Source organism: Heliangelus exortis, chromosome 3 (genome assembly GCF_036169615.1).
Source record: "Heliangelus exortis chromosome 3, bHelExo1.hap1, whole genome shotgun sequence".
NCBI lineage: Eukaryota > Metazoa > Chordata > Aves > Apodiformes > Trochilidae > Heliangelus > Heliangelus exortis.
In genome coordinates, this window is record NC_092424.1 from 69,528,542 (window position 1) to 69,550,419 (window position 21,878).

The following is a 21,878-nucleotide window of genomic DNA, read 5'->3' on the forward strand; positions in this document are numbered from 1 at the left end:
TAGAGAACTGCTGAACATCAGTCTTTGCAAACATTGCAATTTCAATGTATGATCTATTTCTTTTTTTATTTTTTTATTTTTTTTTTAGTATTTTGTAACATATTTCACTGATTCCACATTACTTTTGAATCACCACCAAACCCGACAACTTTAATTGGATTTTTAAAATACGTATAGGTCAGAAGGAAGTATTTGCAAGCCAAGCACATTATAGCTTAGCTGTATAGCCTCCAGATGATAATTTGAATTCAAACTATGCCAACAAATGGAACAATATTGGATACATACCCCAACACCCACTCAACTGTTGGAAGTATTAGCACATACACTGTTCTACCCTCAGTGGGCTGGACTTGTATGTGTAATTCTTCAGGGAGTACTGACAGGGTGGAAGTCCTGTGGAAAATGAAGTAACCTCCAGAGTGAAGCTGGTATTCCCTCTCACTGTAAAACATGACTACTTGACACATGCTTTGGAGCTTATACAAGTGAAGGCTGGCCTGAGCCTGGGAAAGCCAAGAGAACCTTTCAGGGATCTTGCAAAAAAATCTCAAAACCTCATTAACGAAACAAAGAGTTGCCATGAATGTTATCCTAGAAGTATGAACAACTCCTTCACCTTCCCCTCTCTGGTAGCTGTGTGCATATTAAAAGGATTTTTTTTCAGTGCCTCCGCCGAGTCTCTCTGGAAAGGAATGAGAGTGAAAACAAAAAGTCAATGGGCTTTGCAAGTGGAAGCAAAACTCACAAGGAGGGGAAACTACCAGTGAAAACATTGGGGAACAGTTGTTCCCAATGCCAAGGAGAAGTACTTAAGATGTTGGACTGGCATCAAAGAACTGCTGGCTCAGAAATGACCAAGTCCTAATCCGATGTCTGCTTCCTGATTCCACAAGGAAATAACTCAAAGTTATTATTCTCAAAGTGTACATTTTGGGATTGTATTTAAATGTAACCTTCAAACACACTGAAACAAACTAAATGTATTTTGGGAGGAAAACCAATACATTTCTCAAATACTTTATTTGTTCTTATAGTTTAATGTTGAAGATGATCATTAGCATTCAAAAGTCAAAAGGAGCATCAGGTAAGTCTTTGAAGTGAACACAGCTCACTTTTTGTGTTTACACTTATTTTACATACTTTTTCCTCAGTTTCTGAAAGGGAAATACATGCATGTATTCAGATCTTCTAATGTGGTCAAGAACTGAACCTTATCACAGGAACAGAACAAAGCAGACAGATACATAGACAGTATCTCTGGAATCCTTCATACAACTGAGCTTTTTTTAGATGGGTGATGAGAGTATTTTATTTTTAAATTAACCCTTTACATGTGTTCAGCAGCAGAGCTATTCAAACTGTTGAAATTTTCAGGCAGTGTTAGGTTGGCAGTCTTGGTTTGTGTTTTGTTTTATTTATTTTTTTTCTAAACAACAGTAAACTGGTTTGGTTTAGTTGACATTAGCACCCTGAAGTATTCTTATCAGCTACTAAGCATCTACAATTATGGTAGAGCACACAAGCTATAGCCTGAACATTAATCATAGAATCATACAATAAGAATATTAGAAGCTGGAAAGGACCTCTAGAGATCATTGAGTCCAACCCCCCCCAGCAAAGGATCACCCAGGGCAGGCCACATAAGCATCCAGGTGGGTTTTGAAAGTCTCCAGAGGAGACTTCACAACCTCACTGGGCAGCCTGTTCCAGTGCTCCATCATCCTCACAGTAAAGAAGTTTCTGCTCAAGTTGAGGTGGAACTTCCTATGTTCTAGCTTAATCCCATTATTCTTTGTCCTATTACTAGGCAACACTAAAAAGAGGTTGGCCCCTTCCTCTTGACACTCACCCCTCAGATATTTATAGATATTACTAAGATCTCCTCTCAGCTTTCTTAGTACCCCAGCATCTTATCATTTGAACTAATGCACTTGGGTTAAATCTCTATGAGCAGCTACAAGAAACAAGAAGCAGTTACACCAACTAACATCTTTGTCAATGACATGGGCAGTGTAATCAAAGTTTGCTGATGACACCAAACTGTGTGGGGAAGTCAACACACTGGAGGGAAAGGATGCCATCCAGAGGGACCCTGACAGGCTTGAGAAGTGGACTGTGCAAACTGCACGAAGTTCAACAAGGAAAGTACAAGGTTCTGCACCTGGATCAAGCAATCCCACGTATGAATACAGGTTGGGAGGAGAAAGGATTGTTGACAGTTCTGAGGAGAAGGACTTGAGAGCAGTGGTGAACCAGAAGTTTAACATGAGCCATCAACGTGTGCTTGCAACCCAAAAAGCCAACCGGGTCCTGGGCTGCACCAGAAGCACAGGCAGTCAGTCGAGGGAAATGATTGTCACCCTCTACTTTGCTCTTGTGAGACCCCAACTGGAGAACTGTGTCCAGTTCTGGAGTCTGCAACATAAGGACATAGAGCTCCTGGAATATGTCCAGAGGAGAGCCACTAAAATGATCAGAGGGCTGGAGCACCTCCCCTGGGAAGACAGGGGTAGAGAAGTTGGGGTAGTTCAGCCTGGAGAAAAAGAGGCTGTGAGGTGACCTTATAGCAACCTTCCAATACTGGAAGGGGCCTACAAGAAAGCTGGGGTAGGGCTTTTGGCATGGGTGTGTAGTGAGAGGACAGGGGGAAATGGTTTAAAACTTGAAGAGGGTAGATTTAGGTTAGACATTAGGAAGAAATTACTTCCTGTGAGGTGGTGAGACACTGGAACAGGCTGCCCAGGGAAGTTGGGGCTGCCCCATCCGTGGAAGTGTTCAAGACCAGGTCGGATGAGGCCTCGAACAACCTGAACTAGTGCAAGGTGTCCCTGCCTATGCAGGGAGCCTGCAGCTAGATGACCTTTAAAGTCCCTTCCAACCCTAAGCATTCTGTGATTCTATGACTCTATACTACAAGATTCAAGGGCTACAACAAGACTGTCAAGGCTCACGGTTTGAGAGACACTGAAAAGCCTGGCATTATATTACAGGTAATGGACTGAGATGTCATACATCTTTCAGAACTGCAAAAACAAAACTGTTTAATCCTTTTCTCCCAAAGAGTGTTTGAATTGCTGAAGGCCAAACATAATTTCACTTAGAGCTGTCAAATCACTACAATTTCTATACTTTGCAACAATATTTGTAGTTGAAAAATGAAGCATCAGCTTTTGCCTTATCTGTGGTTAAGTGGCACACTTGCAAGAGCAACTTCTATGAATGACAAGTATCTATGAACAACAGAGGTATAAAGATTGTGATAGTCTAAAAAACATTCTTTGCAATAGTTTAAATGCAGCAAGAAAAGCACATGTTTACCTCATTAGGATAAGGACTCCAGCTCTACATTCTTCCAAAGCTACCATTTATTCCTTCAAATTTTTTCATATTGGACATAAGCCAGTTCAGTTTTGAGTTTTTTCCAGAGGAAAAAACATTGACAGTTGCAATGAATTATTATCCGAAGTGGTATTTCATTCTTGCATCTCCTAAAATGCATCAATTTTTCTGAAAATAATATTAACCAATTAACAAAAGAGAATGAACACCAAAATGCTATGGTGGCTTGAGGTACCACGTTCTCTCACTGTCTGCATCACAAGTCACTCCACGAAACACACAAGCTCCTACCACAAGAAGCTTCTGTCTTTTTCCTTTACCCACTGCATCTTTTCTTATGCTGAATTACTGACAAAAATGCAACTTATGAAGCATAAAACATTTAAACCTATTCAGCACACGTTTGCAGCATGCAGCCAAGAATTTGCAGTAGTTGCCTGCAAGCAATTTACTATGAACACAAACCTCTTCTCTGCATCTAGTACATGCAGTTGGCTGACAACCCTAAAACACTTATTCAGTTATGCCAGAAAATTCTGAAATACTGTCTGTGCAAGCCTGAGGAGTAACATGGTTTGTTAAGGATGCTGCTGATTCAGTATTCTTCAAGGCAAAGGGCTAGCAAGCGGTGTTTGGGAATTTTAGCTTGCAATTGCAAATAACAGCTGCTTCTTTTTCCTTTTCCTTTTCTTCTTCTTCTTTTAGAAATACTTTAATCAAAAGCCCAAATTAAACAACCCATTCCAGATACCTGCTACCTCTTTATTTCTTACCTAGAACTGGGCATGATGTTCATCCTTGCCTAACCCAACTACATACATCACTTAGTGGTACGGATTTCTCGAGATGCCCTAGACTTGAACCTGTGAGTGCAGGAGCACAAATACAGAGATGAAAAGAGAATGCTGCAGAAAGGATAATATACCTGACACAGGGAAAAATGACAGGATGCTTTTTGTGCCCTCTGGGAGTCCAAACCCAGTAAGTGGAGAGCATTCCTTCATTTGCAGATGCAGTCAGTAAGTGATTCACCGCAGAATCCTACTAGAAGCCCATGATAATTAGTCACAAGCCATTTTTCCCCTGCATGTGGCACAGGTTCTGTAGCTACTAGCACCAGTGAGACTGGTTCTGACACAAATTAGGGTTACAAAGTTTGTTAGTCTTGATGCAAATTTTGATTTTTACGTAAGTCACTTATTTTTCACTTTTGCTTAAGAAAGCAGTAGATTATAAGCACTCATTTCAACATTCAGCTTGCTAAAAATCTCAAAAACTATCAGAAAATATTCTCCTGTAGAAAAGATTGTTTGCTGTCATGGAACAAGAAGGAAGAAAACTATTCTGTGCTGATTTTTATGTACAAATCACTTCAGCTTCACTAGCAAACAAAACAATATAAGAAGCTGACATAAAAACCTAAAGATGCAATATTTTGTCAGAAATTGCAACTCTTTAGTGACTACAGCTGCTCTGACTATTTAGTTATTCTCTTAAGATACACTACCTCTTCCAGCTAAAGAGCAGATATTAAATAACTTTTTTCCTCTAGAGCACAGTACCGCAAACGGGTAATATTAAAGAATAATAAATAGGAACGTTTGATAATAAATTTATTGCTGCAAAATAACAAAACTAGGTTTCCTTTAAAAAATTATTTTTACGACCTATCAGTACAGTAGATTTGTCAGGAGATTCCAGCTTGGATTTACATGTATCTGTTTCGAATATACTCTCTGTACATGAGGAAGTCATCTTTTCCTGGGGGCTGCATGTTTCCTCTTCCAGCCTGAATGTGGGCGTGAAAAATCTCTACTGATTTCCTGTCGACTCTTGGAGGTTGGACTTCATAAATATTGTCTTGAGAGAAGGAGGAGATGGGTACTCTGAAAAAAAAACAACATAAAAACAACAAACATGCACATTTTGAAACAACTGATTAAAATATTTCCACAGATAGAGTGTTTCTTTTCCTTGAAATATATATGAGTCAATGAAAGGGCAACTTCCCACTGGATAATTCATTCACCTAGATTTTTAACACTACTGCAGACCTGATAAGACCCAGCTTTCCAAGTAGGGTAATTAGATAAGTTGACACAAATCACAGTGCAGGATACTTTCTCATTTGCCTTGACCCTGTCCTCATTTCTTCATCCTTCCACAGATCTGCTACGGTCAGTAAGCTGAAACAGATCTGTGCCATGCATTACAGCAGGTAACAGAAGAAAAACTTTATTGAGCTATCCACTTTGTAGCAATTATAACAAGCACCTATATTCTGAACCAACATATAGATAGGAATTATTAGACAAGAAATTTCCATCTAATTATCAGGGAACAGACAACTTTACTACCAGCAACAGCACTCTGTAAATTAGGACTACCAGTATTTTAGATAAGGTTTTTTTTAAATAGCTTCATACAATAAAAACTGTATTTGAATCTGAATATTTAAACCTGCTTGTGAGAAACACAAGCAGGTTTGAAAGCTTCTAAGAACCTGAGCTTGTCAGACCTTTTTTAAGCACTATTGTCAATCAGACTCACTCATAAAGTAGAAGCTTCTTAACTGTGACTATTGAAAACTGTGTAGTTAGCAGGGCAAGGAGAGCAATGGTTTCCTTCTACTTGGGGCTGGAGAGATCATATCTGGAGCACTGTGTCCACTTTTGGGCTTTCCAGTACAAGACAAAGAATGGAATATTTGGAAAAGTCCAGCAAAGGTCACCCAGAGGATTAGAAAGCTGAAGCACATGGTATAGGAAGAGCAGCTGGAAGTGCTGGGTCTGTCCATTCCAAAGAGGAGAAGTTAAAGGGAACTTTACTGCTGTCTGCAGCTACCTAATGGGAGGGTTTCTGTGTGTGGAGCCAGACTCTGCTGGGAGTGTGTGTTTAAAATACGTATTTCAAAAAGAGAATGCAAATTGGAACATTCAGTATTCTAATGAGATACAAGGGAACTTTTTCCCACTGTGAAGGCTGTCAATCACTGTTGTTGCTCAGAGAGACTGTAAAACCTCCCTTCCTAAGGATATTCAACAGTCAAGTCTATGTAGCCCTAAGTAACCCCATCTAATTTGGTCCTCCTCTCAGCAGGGGACTGGGTCAGATGACCTCCAGGGTCCTTTACAGTTTTAATATTTTGAATATTGAATAAAATGAAAACTTTGATATCACTACACATACATCGAGCAGTTTTCTCCATCAAATAGTTTCTTATAGGAAGACCAAAAATTCCATAGGGTCCAGTAGCCTGTCTCAAGGAGTGGTTAGAAGCAATGTTTGAGGACAGATGAGTAAAACAGAACATGTACTGAGCAACCTCTTTTCTCATATATCCTCCCAGACCTCAGTAATCAGGACCAAGGATCTACCTGAAGCAAAATTTGGAACTGGACTACTGCCTCATGAAATCTGACTTCTGTAAGTCTTCCCTGGTTTTTCCAATATCCCTGAGACTTACAGAATAATATGGGAGTAAGTGCCATTATTTAACAGTGTCTGATGTGGCACTCCTTTCACTTGTTATCATGGGCCTTGGTTGCTTGTAATTCATACACTGGGAGAGATGGTGAGCAGTTATTCTCTGTTTGCCTTCTCCACATCACTATCAGGCAACCAAATTGTTGTTTTCATCTCTCCTCATACACAAGTTATTTTCTGGTCAACCTTGTCACCTTGACATTTATGCATGTTTCCAACATCTACTCCATCCTAATGCAGTGAGGACTAAAACTGTGTTTGATACCAGAGATTTTTTTAACTAGCTTTTCATTTGTCATCTACTATTCTAGCTGCTGAAGACAGATTTTCTAAATACTTTATTTAATAGCATATGGGAGCAGCAGACACTGCCAGTGGCTGAAGAAGTCAGAATGCTATTGTTAGATATTATATTAGTATATGCACATATTTTTGCATACATGTATACATACATATAGATGCATGTAATTTCTCAGGTAAAAGCAGCAACTTACTGTCAAAATTCACTGTTTCTAAAAGCTAACATCTAGCAGCCCCACTGCAATGAAGATTCAGAAATTAGCATCACTGCCATATTCCACAGGAGGCACACTCATGACCTACTATCTGGGTGCTCTTCAAGAGTTAAGAAGTTATTTTTGTGTGTATAATCTCCCCTTTTGAAGGGAAAAACAGGAACTGGAACACTCAAATGATTGCAGAGATCTTCTATAAATGAAATGCAGTAATAATCTTCTAGTTGCATTATGAGCACGAACTATTGTTTCACAATGGATCTCTATTAACATTGCCAAAAAACATGTTCCCTTATTTTGCAGCCTTTTATTTCATTAAAATAGGTTAGATTTTGGATGTTTCATCATGTTAGTCTTATAAAACTAAGTCTTATAAAATGTGTCATAGCATGCCTAATGTTCCACTACAACCAGAGAATGGCATATAAAATAGAAAAGTTCCCATATTAAATTAATATTTTTCTATTTCATATTTATATTTACTTTTTTTTTCCACTTTACATGGTAATATATTCAGGTGATCATACTTTGACTGCAATGATAGAATTTCTTATACAGGTTTACTATGGAATTTGAGACAATAAAAGCACTGGTCACCCACAAATTTTGGCTGTATACTTAAAAATAAGATACATACAAGATAAAACAAGACAGAATTTGCCAGTTTGTCCGAGAAACATTTGGTGATTCTAGAATTGGAGAAAAAAGTAAAGCTGAAGAGTCTGCAAAAAGTGAAGCCTTACTGTACAGAATATATTTTGATTTTTCCTTATTTTATATTGTATTACAACTCCTGCTTAGGCTTCCTATTCTTGGAATTCTGTGGCACTAGAGCGGAATGTAAACAAACACTAAAAATATGAGCAAGTCCTGCCTGTATGATCAGGATAAGATTTCCAAAATGCTTGCCATTTTAATGCTTTTCTTAAATGAGACAAAACTCTTTTGAAAAAGATCTGCAGTTCTTTTGAAGACCCTCGCCTCTGCTATTATGCCCCCACTAAATCAGTGTTTTCTTTTCATTTTGTTGGTAAACTGTATGAATAATACAATGGAAATTCTGTAATTCATAACCTTTTCTTCCTCTTTTTTCTCTTCCAGAGTGACAGTTTCATCTTAGCATCACTTCTTCTAGTTTATTATAAAAAGTTAAAGTGGGTGTTTTCAGAACTGGTATGAAACATTAGTCTAACTAGTCAGATGGTTTAAAAGCAGATTGCTTTCCAAAGCACCTATAGTTTCAAAAAATATATATTTAGTTTAAAGGATTCAAGCTGAGACTCTAGCAATGGTATTTGACACTAAAACACCACACTAACTTGCCCTTGTCACTATCTAACACTAAAAGACATCCCTTACTCAAAAGTACCTGACCTGTTTATTCTACTACCAAGTGAACAACTAAGAAAAGAACAAAAGAAAGCCATAATACTAATTTGATGCCTTCTCTAGTTATTGATTTTTTTCTAAAGACATGACATTTCTGAAGCACTAATGAGTCCAAAGTCATTTCCTGAGGCACAGTTAAAGTTGGACAGTGAAGTGTATTTAACTCTGAGTATTTAGTAACTAAATCTCAATTTTTCATCTACTCTCAATTTTTCACCTACCTGCTTCAACATGATACATATACTGAAAGAACTGCATGTTCATGCATGCCAGTTTCCATTAATAATCCAGTATTAAGCTGTAGCTATTTGTAGAGTGCTTGTGTTATCCAGTCATTTAATTAAAATTATTTCTCTAACACTATTCATGTAAAAATCTAATCTACTTAATAAGTTTTATATCTTACAATAGAGTCATGAAAGAGCACATTATTTATAGACTTGGCTATCAAGTCTCCCCCAGAGACCTGCAGCTCTATGGCCTCTCATTGAAAATTACATAGACAGGAACATAAAAACCATGTCATGAAGTTCTGCACCCTGGACTTGCATAGTATAATTATTTCATCCCACTTGTAAGCAGGCTTCATGTTGTTATGGTTTCACCAAGAACAGTACTGTCTCTACAATAAAAAAAAAGATACAGCTCAAATGTACAGTTACAATGAGGATGTTCTATACTTGGAAGGAAAAGTGCACAGTGTTGTGCTCTCAGAACACTCAGAAATAGAGCAATCACCAGAAAGCCACCACATTTGTTTCAACACTGTTTAGTTCTCCTCAAGTCTCTAAAGTATATTTAAAGGAGACAAAATGTACTCTGTTGACTTGTATGAAAATAAAGCAAATATATCTGACCTACAAATCGCTAGCAAACCCAGAGATTGTGTTTATTTGCTTGTTTTTCCTTGGCATCCCTTTAAACTGCTCTGCTCTTGAAAAAGCCTTCAACAGAATTTTGCCTCCTTACACACCAACACCTCCATACAGCAGAGTTTCAGTCACGTTCTTTGGGAGTGGAAAGGACTGAAAACCAGGAAACCTTCTATGTCCAAATTAGAAGTAGCTTTTCTACAATGCAGACAGAAGGAATATGAGAAGGTCAGAACATCTGATACAGAAAAGTGATCTCTGAGGAAAGATAAATCTTTTAAGTAGGGATGATTCACACTACCTCCAAACTAATTCAAAAGTAAAGATCAAACACAAAAAGGGACCTGGGAGTAGTACAGGACAAAAGAAATATCAAAAGCACCGCACAAAAAAAGGAAAAAAAAAGAATACTGTGCTTCTCTTTGGAAAGAAAAAACTTAGACTTGCTTTTTCAAATAGGAGGACAATTCTCTTAAATTAGAATCACAGAATCATTTTGGTTGGAAAAGACCTTAGAGATCATCAAGCCCACCTGTTAACATAGCACTGCCAAGTCAACCTCTAAACCATGCCCCTAAGCAGATAAATAGAAACTTATCACTTAGCAAAGAAGGTAGAGCAACAGGTTGAACAAGGGTCCTGAGAATTTTCCCTAAAAAGATTAACAAGATGGACTAAGGTGGCACAGAGTTCATCACTTTCTAGTTTTTGCTGGACTGTTAATATTATAAAATACCAAATTCAACAAAACCATAATACACTATGTAGAGTAACTAGATTCATTGTCAGATTGCTCAAGAATGTTACAGTCACAATTTTTGAGGATATTATTTCAGTGCTGCTGACATTAGGATCAAAATGAGACTTCACAGGCTAAGGTGAGAAACAGCAGCTGAGTAACCACAAAACAAAATTTTAAAAACCCAAGCTTCGACCTGTAGAACTTCTGAAGCATTTTAGTGGTGATCACTATACTAAAAGATAAAATAGTTCTTTATTTAAAGCTTGGGAAAAGGTAGATTTAGTAACAGCTAGAAATTTTTACACATTAAAAAGGGAAAAAAAAGAGATTCTATGGTCAGTTCAAAAACTCAAGAAGTTTTGGTTTTCATCTTGTGAGACTACTGCATTATCTTTTTCATACATGACATACAGAAATGCTAAACCAGGTGGACAACAGATGTAGACAAGCTCAATTTTTAAGTATGCTCTATAACATGGTCCCTGTCAAGTCAGAATTGTACTGAACAATTTTTTAAAGCACAAAGTATTCTTTCAGGTTAACAAAGCCCTTGGTTTTTGAAAAATGAAGGCTAAATTTCATCACAATTCATGTATCATTCTGAAGATATGCACGCCACTGTTGCAAGCTTTTTTTTTTCCTACATCAGAGGATAGAGTGAGATCAGAAATGTAGATTTTTATTCAGGATCCAGTGCAGATAGGGAGAAAATACAGAGGACCTAGAAAGCAAGTGTGAACACTCAGATATTATAAATATTATTTTTTAAAATTTGAAACGGACATAAGTAAATGAAAATTAGGATCTAAATCCGTATGTGGCAGATTAATGCTGACAGTTTTATTGTTAAAATAATATTCAGCATCTCAGTTGACAACCTTACAAAAATGCTAGGCACGTGAGCTCTTTCATCTGAAAAGCTCAGAGCTAATATTGACAGAACAGATGAACAGGAAAAAGATAATTCTTCTTACATATATGGGATCTGAATTACAAGGAGTTAAAACAATTTTCCCCAGATCCCTGGAGAAAAGCTCATGCTTTCCTCCCCAGCCTGTCATAAGGGTGTTACACAAAATGACTGAATCAATCTAGTAAATTGCCACCAGGCAAATAAGAAAGTTGTGCTGTGTTGGACCCTGTGGCCTGGGACCTTCACTGGTCTAAATAATCTCATTAATCTACCAGGAAAATACTTGCTTTTTTTCTGAATTAGACTGAGGAGCTGAACTGATCTATGGAGCACAATAACAAGTAGCAAAGCTTTCACAAGTAACTGAAGCAGTACTTGATAAAGAGAGAGGAAAAGAGCTGGACCTCCCCCTTTTGGTAGCAATGACCTGTCAGAACTGGCTCAACTATTTTGTTAGCTACTCCCATCAAAGCCAGCAATGCTCTGACTTGAACCATAAAACCAAATTACTTCACTTTCAGTAAAGCATTTCATGAACCATCACAACGTGGACTTTTCGATTTCCTCCAGTCTCCAGCCAGCTCTTCTCTGGAGAGTCCTACAACTCTTACTATACTGTTGCTTTTCCCCAGACTCTTCCCCTAGTAGGATTCTTGAGAATTCCCAGTAATATCCTTGAATATTCTCAGTAGTATTCTAAGGATGTTTGACTAAAAAGGAACAGAGGATTCAAACCCCAAATTACAAAATTATTCTTTTACGTGGTGTTGATTCCTGATGCTTTGTCTTTTCTAGTCAACATGAAGTACCAGGTACTTTTAAGGGCAAGCACTGACAGGAACTTTCAAATCACTTCCCCAGAATAAAAAATGAAGATATTGTCAATAACAGTCAGTTTAGTTAACCCATTTTGCAAGAGACAAGCACACAGTGTGAAAGTCAGTCAGAATTTCAGTACAGGGCAATCTTTCATCTTTAGACAGTAAACAAAAATCCAGGTATTTATAAACAATCTGACTAGTAAATTTCGAGAGACTTCTCACAGGAAAAAAATTCTGGAGAGTCAGAGAAGTGCTTTGTTTAAAATACTGAGAGAGTCAGAAAGGGGAAAGATTCAAATTAAGTGAGGAAGACTATTCCTAAAAGCTATTTTTAGAATACCAGGATAGTGGACATATGAGTCAAAAGAATTATGGAACTAAAGTTATCTACATCGGATCAGCTAACCCAAAATGTTTAATTAGCCTCATCTCTGCTCTGAATCAAGAGCTGATAGTAAGCACCATACTTTTATTTTATTTAGATTTATAGAGACTTAGACCACATATGCTTCTTAAAATACACCTGAAAAAGAATATGAGATCCAGTAAGAGACATCTCAGAGTAAAATGAATGCAAATAATCAACCAAACAGGAAAGAATTTTACCCATCGTAGAAGCAAAGAGTTTTCAGTTCAGGAGGCAAGCAAGGTAGATTACTCCCAATTCAACACAGAAGCAATGCTTGTTTTAATTAATTCATAGCTATCCTGTTTCCAAGAAAAGGAAGAAACAAAATGAGTTGTAGAAAAAAAGCAAAGTATCTATTCGGACTCTCCTGTGAGACTGCAAAGGGGTGACTAAGGACAAAAAATTTTGCTGAAGACTAGAAGTTGTTCTGACAAAGGGTTATGTATCAATAAGATCCTCTACTGAAGTGCAGAATACATTTGTGTTTGGTTTTTTTTTTTTTTAAAAAGGAAAACCTAACTCCCACCTTATCAGAAGACAGCAACTAGATAACTTTCTCATTTAAGCTTAGCGTAAACATGTAACAATATAAACAATTTTTCACCCATAATCTCCACAAATATTCATAGAAATTCTCCATTTTGTGAATAAACAGTTTCCTTGAAGTTTGTCTTACTTTCTGATACGGAGATATGGGATGCACATTTGAAGCAGAAAGCATGCAATGAAGCTTTGTACCGTGAAACCATCAAGATGCTTGAAAATCTAAAATAACTAATAATTTCCAAAGCTGCTTGTAATTCCTTCAAGTGTTCCTTGGGAAACAAGGAAATATACAGTGCAAGATGTGCCTCAGCTGCTGTTATTGAAAATCCCCTTTCTCAACCTAATCTAGAGTACATTGATGCTTTTTTGTCTCTTAAAAAGTTCCTGTTCTCCAAGAAAATTCAGAGCAACAATTCCAACTCAGTAAGAGAAAGCTTCTGGTATGAGAACTGAACAACACATCCTTAAGGAATGACTAAATTTGTGACTTTTTTTGAAAGAACAATCTGTCACTGCCCAAACAGTATTTAATGTTCTAATAAGCAGAACAAAAGCTGAAGAACATTTTTAAGCTATATAAAGATATACTTTCAGAAAAAAAAAGATATATTACCAACTGTTAAATACTCTGTTTCTTATCAGATCTCCACAGAAGAGCACGTTTGGTAAAACTGGCAAAGATTTCTATATGACTACAAGAGGAGGAGTGACAGGAGGCACAGATTTTTGTGCTCTGTAACTTGTATACTTCCACTATTTGAAAACACATGGTAATTACACTTGGCAAAAGAGGAAAATGAACATCTGACTACCCAAACCTCAGAGTTATGTGTACAGACTCTCTTTAATGTGTTCATTTTACAGCAGGATACAAGGAGGAATAATTTGTTCTACTTCAAGGCAGTAATAAAGGAATTATTATCCCCTACACTATTGAACATTCTGGGAGATTCTGTAAAAAAAGGAATCCCCTTTGTTCATATATCATACATTCATTTACAATATCCCTATTATTATAAAATAATTTCTTAAAAATAATTTCAATTAAAAATGTTCAGGGTTGTTCCTTCGTATTTAAAATAATTCTTTTTCAGTTTGCCAGACTAATTTACTATTTTAATATCTATCAGACATATTTTATTACAAAACTAGAGGCACATTCACCTACAAAGTATAAGCTTAATAATGATGAACAATGCATGGTAGTATCATAACTTCAAATGTACATAGTGCCAAGTGACTAAGCCCTGATATTAGGCAGTATTGTCTCATACATACTATTAAATCTGTTTCATGTCATCCTGCTCCCTCAGTGCCACTAAGACACTCCCAGTCTCTATCCCTACTTGGCTAAGAGCTATGTTCAAGGCTCCTTCACTCCATCAGCACAGCTACAGTGCAGAAAACAAAGCTGAGGTTTATGGAAATCAATGGACTGCAGTAAAGGTCTTGCAGTCCTATGAAGAGGCTGTGCTGTTGGGCAGGACACCACCTACCCCAGAGACAAAAGTAAATAAAAAGCTGCCTTGGTGAAACTTTCGGATGCTTAAAGTACAGGAAGATGTCAGCCACAAAAGTTAGGATGTCATCATCTAAATTCTAAGACCTGCTTCAATAATAGTATGACATTTGGATAGTATCATGACCCTTTTTTGATACCAGTTCTAAGAAAAGACCAAAATTACAAACAGCTAGATTCCATATTTCAGTATACAGTAGATGTGCACCTATTGTAATTTTAATATTATTTTTAATATTAATGTAAAGTTAGTCCATTTACAACAGAACACATAGAAGTTATTCCACATGGCAGATGTTCTGGGCAGCAATCTGCCTACCACCCCATCACAATTGGCTTTGTTGAATATGGCTCCCATACTACTCTTTTGGGATTAAAGTATTCAAGAACTGTTCCACTGACAACCAGCATTTGGAGCTTGATCTTCCCTTACAAACTACCATTATCCGCTTGTTTGAAACAAGATGCAAAAATTATTGTAACAAATTAATTGCTCAAAAATGCCTTTTCCACTCAAAAGTATCACTGACAAACCCATATTATCAGAATGTAACAAAGACAAGGCAACCAGAAAAATCCAAGGAGGTACTTCTGAGAAAAATGTAGCAGACCTGACTTGTTAAAATAACATGTATGCAAGATTCAAGACGCTGATTAAAGCTAGCACAGATCCTCTGATTTTGGTGACACAAGGGACACCAAGTGCACAAAACAGAACAGGAATCAGTTGCCACTTGACTCTCTCCAGCACTTTCCAGAAAAACAGAAGAAAAAAAAAATCCTGTTTGGCCTTTCCGAACTACTCAAATATCTACTAAAACAAATACAATGTTCTTGTAGCCTTCTCAGAACAAATACAGGTAAGTGCACACTAAAGACTAAATTGCAACTTTATATGTTTTTTAATGAAGAATATGCTAGTAAACCAATCTCTGTCAAACTACCTCTTTCAAAAGTAATCTCAGCAAGAAGAAATTGCCCTTTAAACTCAGGAGCTTCAGCACTTTTGTGTTGTGATAACTCAGGATTGCTAGTAATTCTGAATACAAAAATCCTTGCACTAAAAAACTAAAAAACCCAAACCAAAACCAACAAAACCCCCCAAACAAAAAAGCCAAAAAACCTTCAAGAAATCCCTCCTCCCCCTCCCAAAGAAAAAAAAACCTACAAAAAGATCCTCCAAACCCCACAATACCCTACCAAAAAAAAAGAAACCATAAAAAACCCTTGTATGTTACTAGGGAGAAGAAGAAGCCAAATTCTTCATACAATTTATTGAATACCCTTATACAGCAAAACCACCAGAAGTACAATTCTTGAACAATTTAACATCAAAGTTATCTGGTAATTTTTCAGCTCTAATGACAAAAGGATAAAGAGGCCAAAGAGAAAAAAAAATACTTACAAATTTATAACCCTGTCCAAGTGGAGTTTTGAGCAATATTGCTGGCTGCTTTTGTCTTGTTTATGCTGACTCTGTCCCAGCTCAACAAACCTGTGAAAAACAGCAGACAGGAGAATAAATCAAAGAAATAAAAGAACTATGCCCCTCAACAGTCAGCAAATGAAAGAAAATTAGACCAAAAAAATCAGACTTTATGTGAGCCAGTGATCACGATCCAACACTCCAGTAAATGAGGAATTTTTAAAACTTTTCAGTGGGGGTATATGAGAACTCAGCAGCTCCTTTTAACTTGAAAAAGATCTGCCTGTTAATTGGTGTGACCCGGTGTGTCATGGAATTGAGAGGAGCCTCTGCTCCTCTGAAAGAGGGAGCCTGCTACAGCTTCCTGGGTCTTTTTCAATGCAATCAGTCAGATGAATGGTTTGTGGGGTAAATCAGTAGAAGAGACAGAGAGTCTCTCAGATTTCAGTCACCACTCAGACAAATTCAATCTAGTTTATGGAGCTGAAATCCTGTTAGTCCAGCTCACTTATTTCCAAGCACAACCTCTGGGGAGAATTCCCACATCTCCAAATCTTTGCTGGAAAACACTGTTATGGATGGAAAATACTGTTATGGCTTTTTTTTCCCCTCAGCAATAAATTGCAGCAAAAATTTAAAAAATAGCTAATTGCTCAGTCAGTCAGACTAAGGAAAAGTCAGAGGGTTTCAAGTATATGTATATATAGTTATTTCTAACTCAATTTGCTCACTCTCCAACACATTTGTACTACTGAAAACAGAGGTAAATGTTAGCTGTGATTTAATACTTTAATCTTCCAAAAGGGGAGTATTTTCCTTAACAGTTAGGTTCCATTTAGCTTAAAAAATAACCTTACTGATCTATTTCTATTCAGAAATATTTACTATATTCTAAGAGGGGACATTTAACAGCGAAAAAGCAATTGTATAGAAGAGTGTACAGGAAACAGAGGAACAATACATTCATGAAAAACTTATTGTGGCTGTTTCTGCTCCATTCAGATTCTATACCATAGAAACAAGAGCCTCAGAAACATGCAACATCACTTTGGATGTTAAAGGAATAAGTATTTACATTTCTAAATAAGTGAATTTTAAGTAGAAATAAAAATAATTAAGATCTACCAGTGCAGGAGCTTGCTGTTAAATAAGCTAAAAATCCCAAACCAATAAAGGCAAACTAAAGGTGTAAGTATTTTTATTAATTGCTTCAAATTATTATTAAATTCTTTGAGCAAACTAATCTAGTGAAAGGTGTCCCTGATCATCCAGGGGGCTGGAACTAAGGTCCCCCCACCCAAGCCATTCCATGTTGCTATGATAAATGATCCAATATTCTGAAACAACCAAGCCCTAAATTAACACAACCAAGTAACCAGACATAAGTAAGACACAAGGCACAGTTGATCTGCAGTATACATCCTCAAATTTTTTGAGAGACCTCCTGTCGTTTTCAACCTCAACCAACCTGTACTTCTGAGATTCTATTTTCATGAGAATTAACTCCACTATCTGAGTTATCTCAACCATCAGTGAAAATGGGCTGAACAGATTCAAATTATACTTCATTTACACTTGCGTATAGATTTAATATAGATCAGGTCATGTATAATAAATAAACCTGAAGTACTTTAAATCTGTCAGTCCCTGATGCTAATACAGAAAAAAAATTAAATAACATGTCCAGTGATGTCAAGCACGATTCAGATCCTACATCTCCTTTTCCCTTATCAGTATAATAGAAAAAGATTTGAATTGAGAACTGTAATCAAACTGTGAAATAAATTGCTATTCTCAAATGCTGTACATTGTAATAAAAGATGTCAGTAAAATCTATACTTTCCACAAAAATCAGCACACTAGACCATAAATAGCACTGTCTTTTTAGCTAAAAGAGGTGAGGCATTTATTATGGTTGTATTTTTAAAATTTGCATTGTTTGAGGGAAATTAAATAAATTCAAGCTTTTTTTGTCTTGAGAAGGGTATGAATAGGGAGCTTCATAGCTGAGTGAATAGTACTGCTGTAATGACAGACTGAGTGTTAGTCCAGGCTAAGAAATGATAAAACAGAAAGTAGCATCAAATCTGGATGTTATCACAGAGTTACTCATCTGGACAAAGTGACTTGTAATAGACAGCAGTTCATACCAAGAAATTTCCAGAACAATTACCAAAGGGCAACTGTCAAATTGTCATCCATTTTCTAGTGGTTAAAATAAAGAACCATAGTTAGAGGCACAGATGAAGTTAAAAATTTCAGAAATAAGAAGAAGCATCCTCATCAACCCTCTTTTAGTGGGTTAACTTCAAATTATTCAGCATGTAGCAATAGGAATTTCAAAAAGCTACAGAGTGCAAGAGAAGCAGCTTCACCTAGAAAAAAAATAACAGAAAAAAAGCCTTTTAAATAGAAAGAAAAAATAGCAATCCTTTGAGAGGATTAACAAACTCAGTCGGGACTAATTATCACATATCTGCAAATGGGAAGGTATCATAGTAGATTAAAACTTCCCTTACAAACTGAAGAGGTTTCAAAAATAACACAGCAATCACAACTATTACGCATTAGAAAATAAAAACAGATGCAAAAAAAGCCCTTTTAAATACATGCTTCACAGACATTCATTTCAATATATGCACCATTATTTTCTAAGATGATGTATAGTTTTCTTACACCCCTTTTCTCAAACTCCATTAATTCCACATTGTAAGCAGGTATTTCAAGCATTGGTTTATTAAGCTAATGTAATTGATTTGTACTTCTGGTGTCTTGTGTAAGCAAGCAGTCACTCTCTTGGCAACAGCACTCTAAGTCTTTGCGAAGTAAGAGGCTCTTCAGTTCGGATCTAAATTTATCCAACTGATCTCCAGTAGTGAATTCCTGTTATTCTGACTATTTTCAACAATGGCACCACATATCCAGTGCTCTATGTGGGGTTATGGTAACGCAGAAAGATAATTCCTCATAGAGCAGAGCCACTATCCTTCATTGTAGGAGCATCTCATTAACTTGCTGACTGCTCTTTAGGAGCTGGCAGCTCACAGCCCCTGCAGGAGTGGTGACAACTGTCTTGTACAGGATAAAGTCCAAATCATCCTTGGATAAAAGTGGAAATTTTTGTGCAGTTGGAGCTGAGAGGTGGTACTTTGATGCTCGCCCACCAACTCTTACCTCCAATAGCTCACAGTAAGCCAGCAGCTCCAAGCTCCTGAGGAGAGCCCAGGGATGCTGTGCAGGACACTGCCTCACCTGGCAGCAGTGCATCTCCCAGTGCAGGACCTGAGTGGGAACTGGCTGGACCACCTAAGGAGCTGTATTTTGTCTTGCACCATGCTGTATCTTACTCATTTCCTGTATCTATGGTTTGAATTCACAAAACCATTTATTAAGAACAAGTGGCACGATGATGCTGTTCAAAATGCAGCGTGTCTGAACACAACATGACACACACAATACCTTACTGCTGGGCATATATATATATACACACACACACACACACAGAAACACACACTACATGTATCTGCCTGTTGTTATTTCAGGAAATCCTGACAATGGCAAGGGCCAAACTGACTTCTGAAACTTACAGGACAGATATCTGTTACTTACACATCCACGTTCCTACAGTGCGAGTTATTCTGACTGCTTTTTTCAATTTTTCCTCTCATAATCTATACCCAATTTACTAGCTATCTTAGGGTCTCCCTATGAAATCCACAGTTCCTTATTGCAAGCTCAGAAGGCCAAATTGTTTCTAGCAAAAAGGTGAATATTATTTAGAAAAATAATTTTCCTTGAGCATCAGTTTAAATTTAGGTAAAAGGTAACAGGTAACATGGATCTCAACAAATGAGACATTACGTTAAAAAAATAAAAGTTCTGTTGCTTCGTGCACTTCTTTTATAAAAGAGGCTATTTTACTTCTGACTGATTTGAATTAGGATAATTCAAAATTTGAACAATGCCAAAACCACAGACTATGTAGCTTAGAGCCACAGAACCACTCCTAATATGGAATTTGCTTATTAATTTCTAGGACTATGTGACAGGTATTTCAAATGAAGCATCTTTCATTCAAGTTCAAAAATTTGCTTTCACAGACACCTTATAACCACCACTGAAATCCGAGTTTAAAAACAGAATAGTATATGTTTTCTAGTATTTACAAGATTTATTATTTATTTTAAGTAAGTTTAATCAAAGGCAGAAATTTGACATGCTGTGTTTAACTAGCTCCAATTATTTACTACTGATTACCACTGGAAATTTATCTCACCTAGTGTAAATTGAGAGATCATCTTCAGAAGGAACATCTGAAAGATTGACTCCATACACATCTTTTGTTGATTGCACTACATTCTGTAACATAAGAAGAAAGATTCATAGTGAGGATACCATCCAAAAGGCAGTTTGCTTTCAAGCAAGGAATTCTTTCTAGACATGAAAATAATTTTGAAAGTGCAGGTAAGCTCCAGTTTCTCATATACATAGCAATCTTAGCTTTTGTTTTGTTTTGTTTTAAATAAAAGTAACTTATTAGAAATATTCTTCAAGCCACCTGTACAACAGGAAAGGATTGTGAAATATAACATCATTTAAAACAACGCATTAGGACAATAGATTATATTTATAGGACATATAATGATGTAGGCATTATATTCTGTTCTGTGTAGGAATTTAATATAGAATAAATTACATTAGTTCAGAACATGCTCCCACATTTGCTTTCACATTTCCTGCTGCCAATTATGAAATAATTACAAACTTCAGGTTGAATAAAACTATTTTTATTGTATAAGTTACACAATCATGTCAGTCAACTGTAACGAGAAGCCAATGCACATGCAGTACAGCACTATGCCTAATGATTCAGTGTTAAACTGTGGGGGTTTACTGACAAGAGAAGTGTGACTGCCTTCGAGTCAACTATAAAAATAGTTTTCTTTTACTTCAAAATATCTGAAGTTAAAGAACAGCTCTGGAAAGTTGTCAGGGAATATATCCTGACCAGAAGCATAAACGCATTTTATTGCAAACTTCTATGAGAAGTGAATAGGAAGAAATCATTCCCCACTCCCCCTTCACCTCTAACACTTTTTCTCTATTCTGCAGCTTCTGATATAAAAATTACCAAAATTCAAATCCCTCATATCAAACACCCAATCTTCCTGGAACAACCATATTTACTCAGAAATGTACCTTAAAATACAAGCATTCTCTTCTACCCACAAAAATACCCCACTCTGCTGTTTTTCAGCTAAACTTTTAGTTATTCTTAACCCATTTTCACAAATGAGAAAACAGTAAAGTGAAGACTGATGCTGGTTAGAGTGACATTAAGTAGTTGTTGATTTAGCTAAGAGATAAAAAATGGAATACTTGAAAGTTTCGACTTTTAAGTGCATTCTTCATTCAGGTTTCTTTTCTAAGGTAAGCTTAACTTGATAGAGATTCAAAAACAAAAAAAATGTATATGAAACATTTCTATGGTTCGAAATGGACCCATTTCATCAACTAGATAATCCCCTTTTCCAGTCATGGTTGTTTTGTTTGTTGCTACATTATTCAGCTTAGCCATCAAGTTTTGAAACCCTCTGTGTTACAGGTCTTCTTTTCAAATATGTTAACTTCATGTGTAGACACAACAAATAATTGCCACTGCCAGAAAAATAATTCCAAAACCTATCTTTAAAAGCCTATATTTGATGCTCTGCACAGACTAGTAATGTTTAAAAAAAAAAAAAATTAAATCAGCTAAATTAAATCAGCTGGGGAGCATGTTAAAATGTAATGTCTACCATAGTCTTTAAGAATACCAGGTTTTATTCCATGTTTCTGGACATCAAGTTTCTGTAAACATCAGACACTCAGAAATAATGTATCCAACAGAAGCTCTGA

At 36.6% G+C, this 21,878-nt stretch overlaps 1 protein-coding gene across 1 annotated transcript in view; it reads right to left on the reverse strand.

Annotated features, from left to right (window-relative positions):
- Window positions 1–4,938: 4,938 nt before the first annotated feature.
- Window positions 4,939–21,878, reverse strand: part of FIG4 (FIG4 phosphoinositide 5-phosphatase) — a 64,454-nt gene continuing 47,514 nt past the window's right edge. Inside the window, exons 21-23 of the mRNA XM_071741187.1 lie at window positions 20,257–20,339; window positions 15,960–16,049; window positions 4,939–5,228 (exon numbers count right to left, since the gene is read on the reverse strand). Of these exons, the coding sequence (XP_071597288.1) occupies window positions 5,051–5,228; window positions 15,960–16,049; window positions 20,257–20,339 (351 nt within the window). The 3' untranslated portion in view covers window positions 4,939–5,050. The remainder of the gene's footprint in view (window positions 5,229–15,959; window positions 16,050–20,256; window positions 20,340–21,878) is intronic.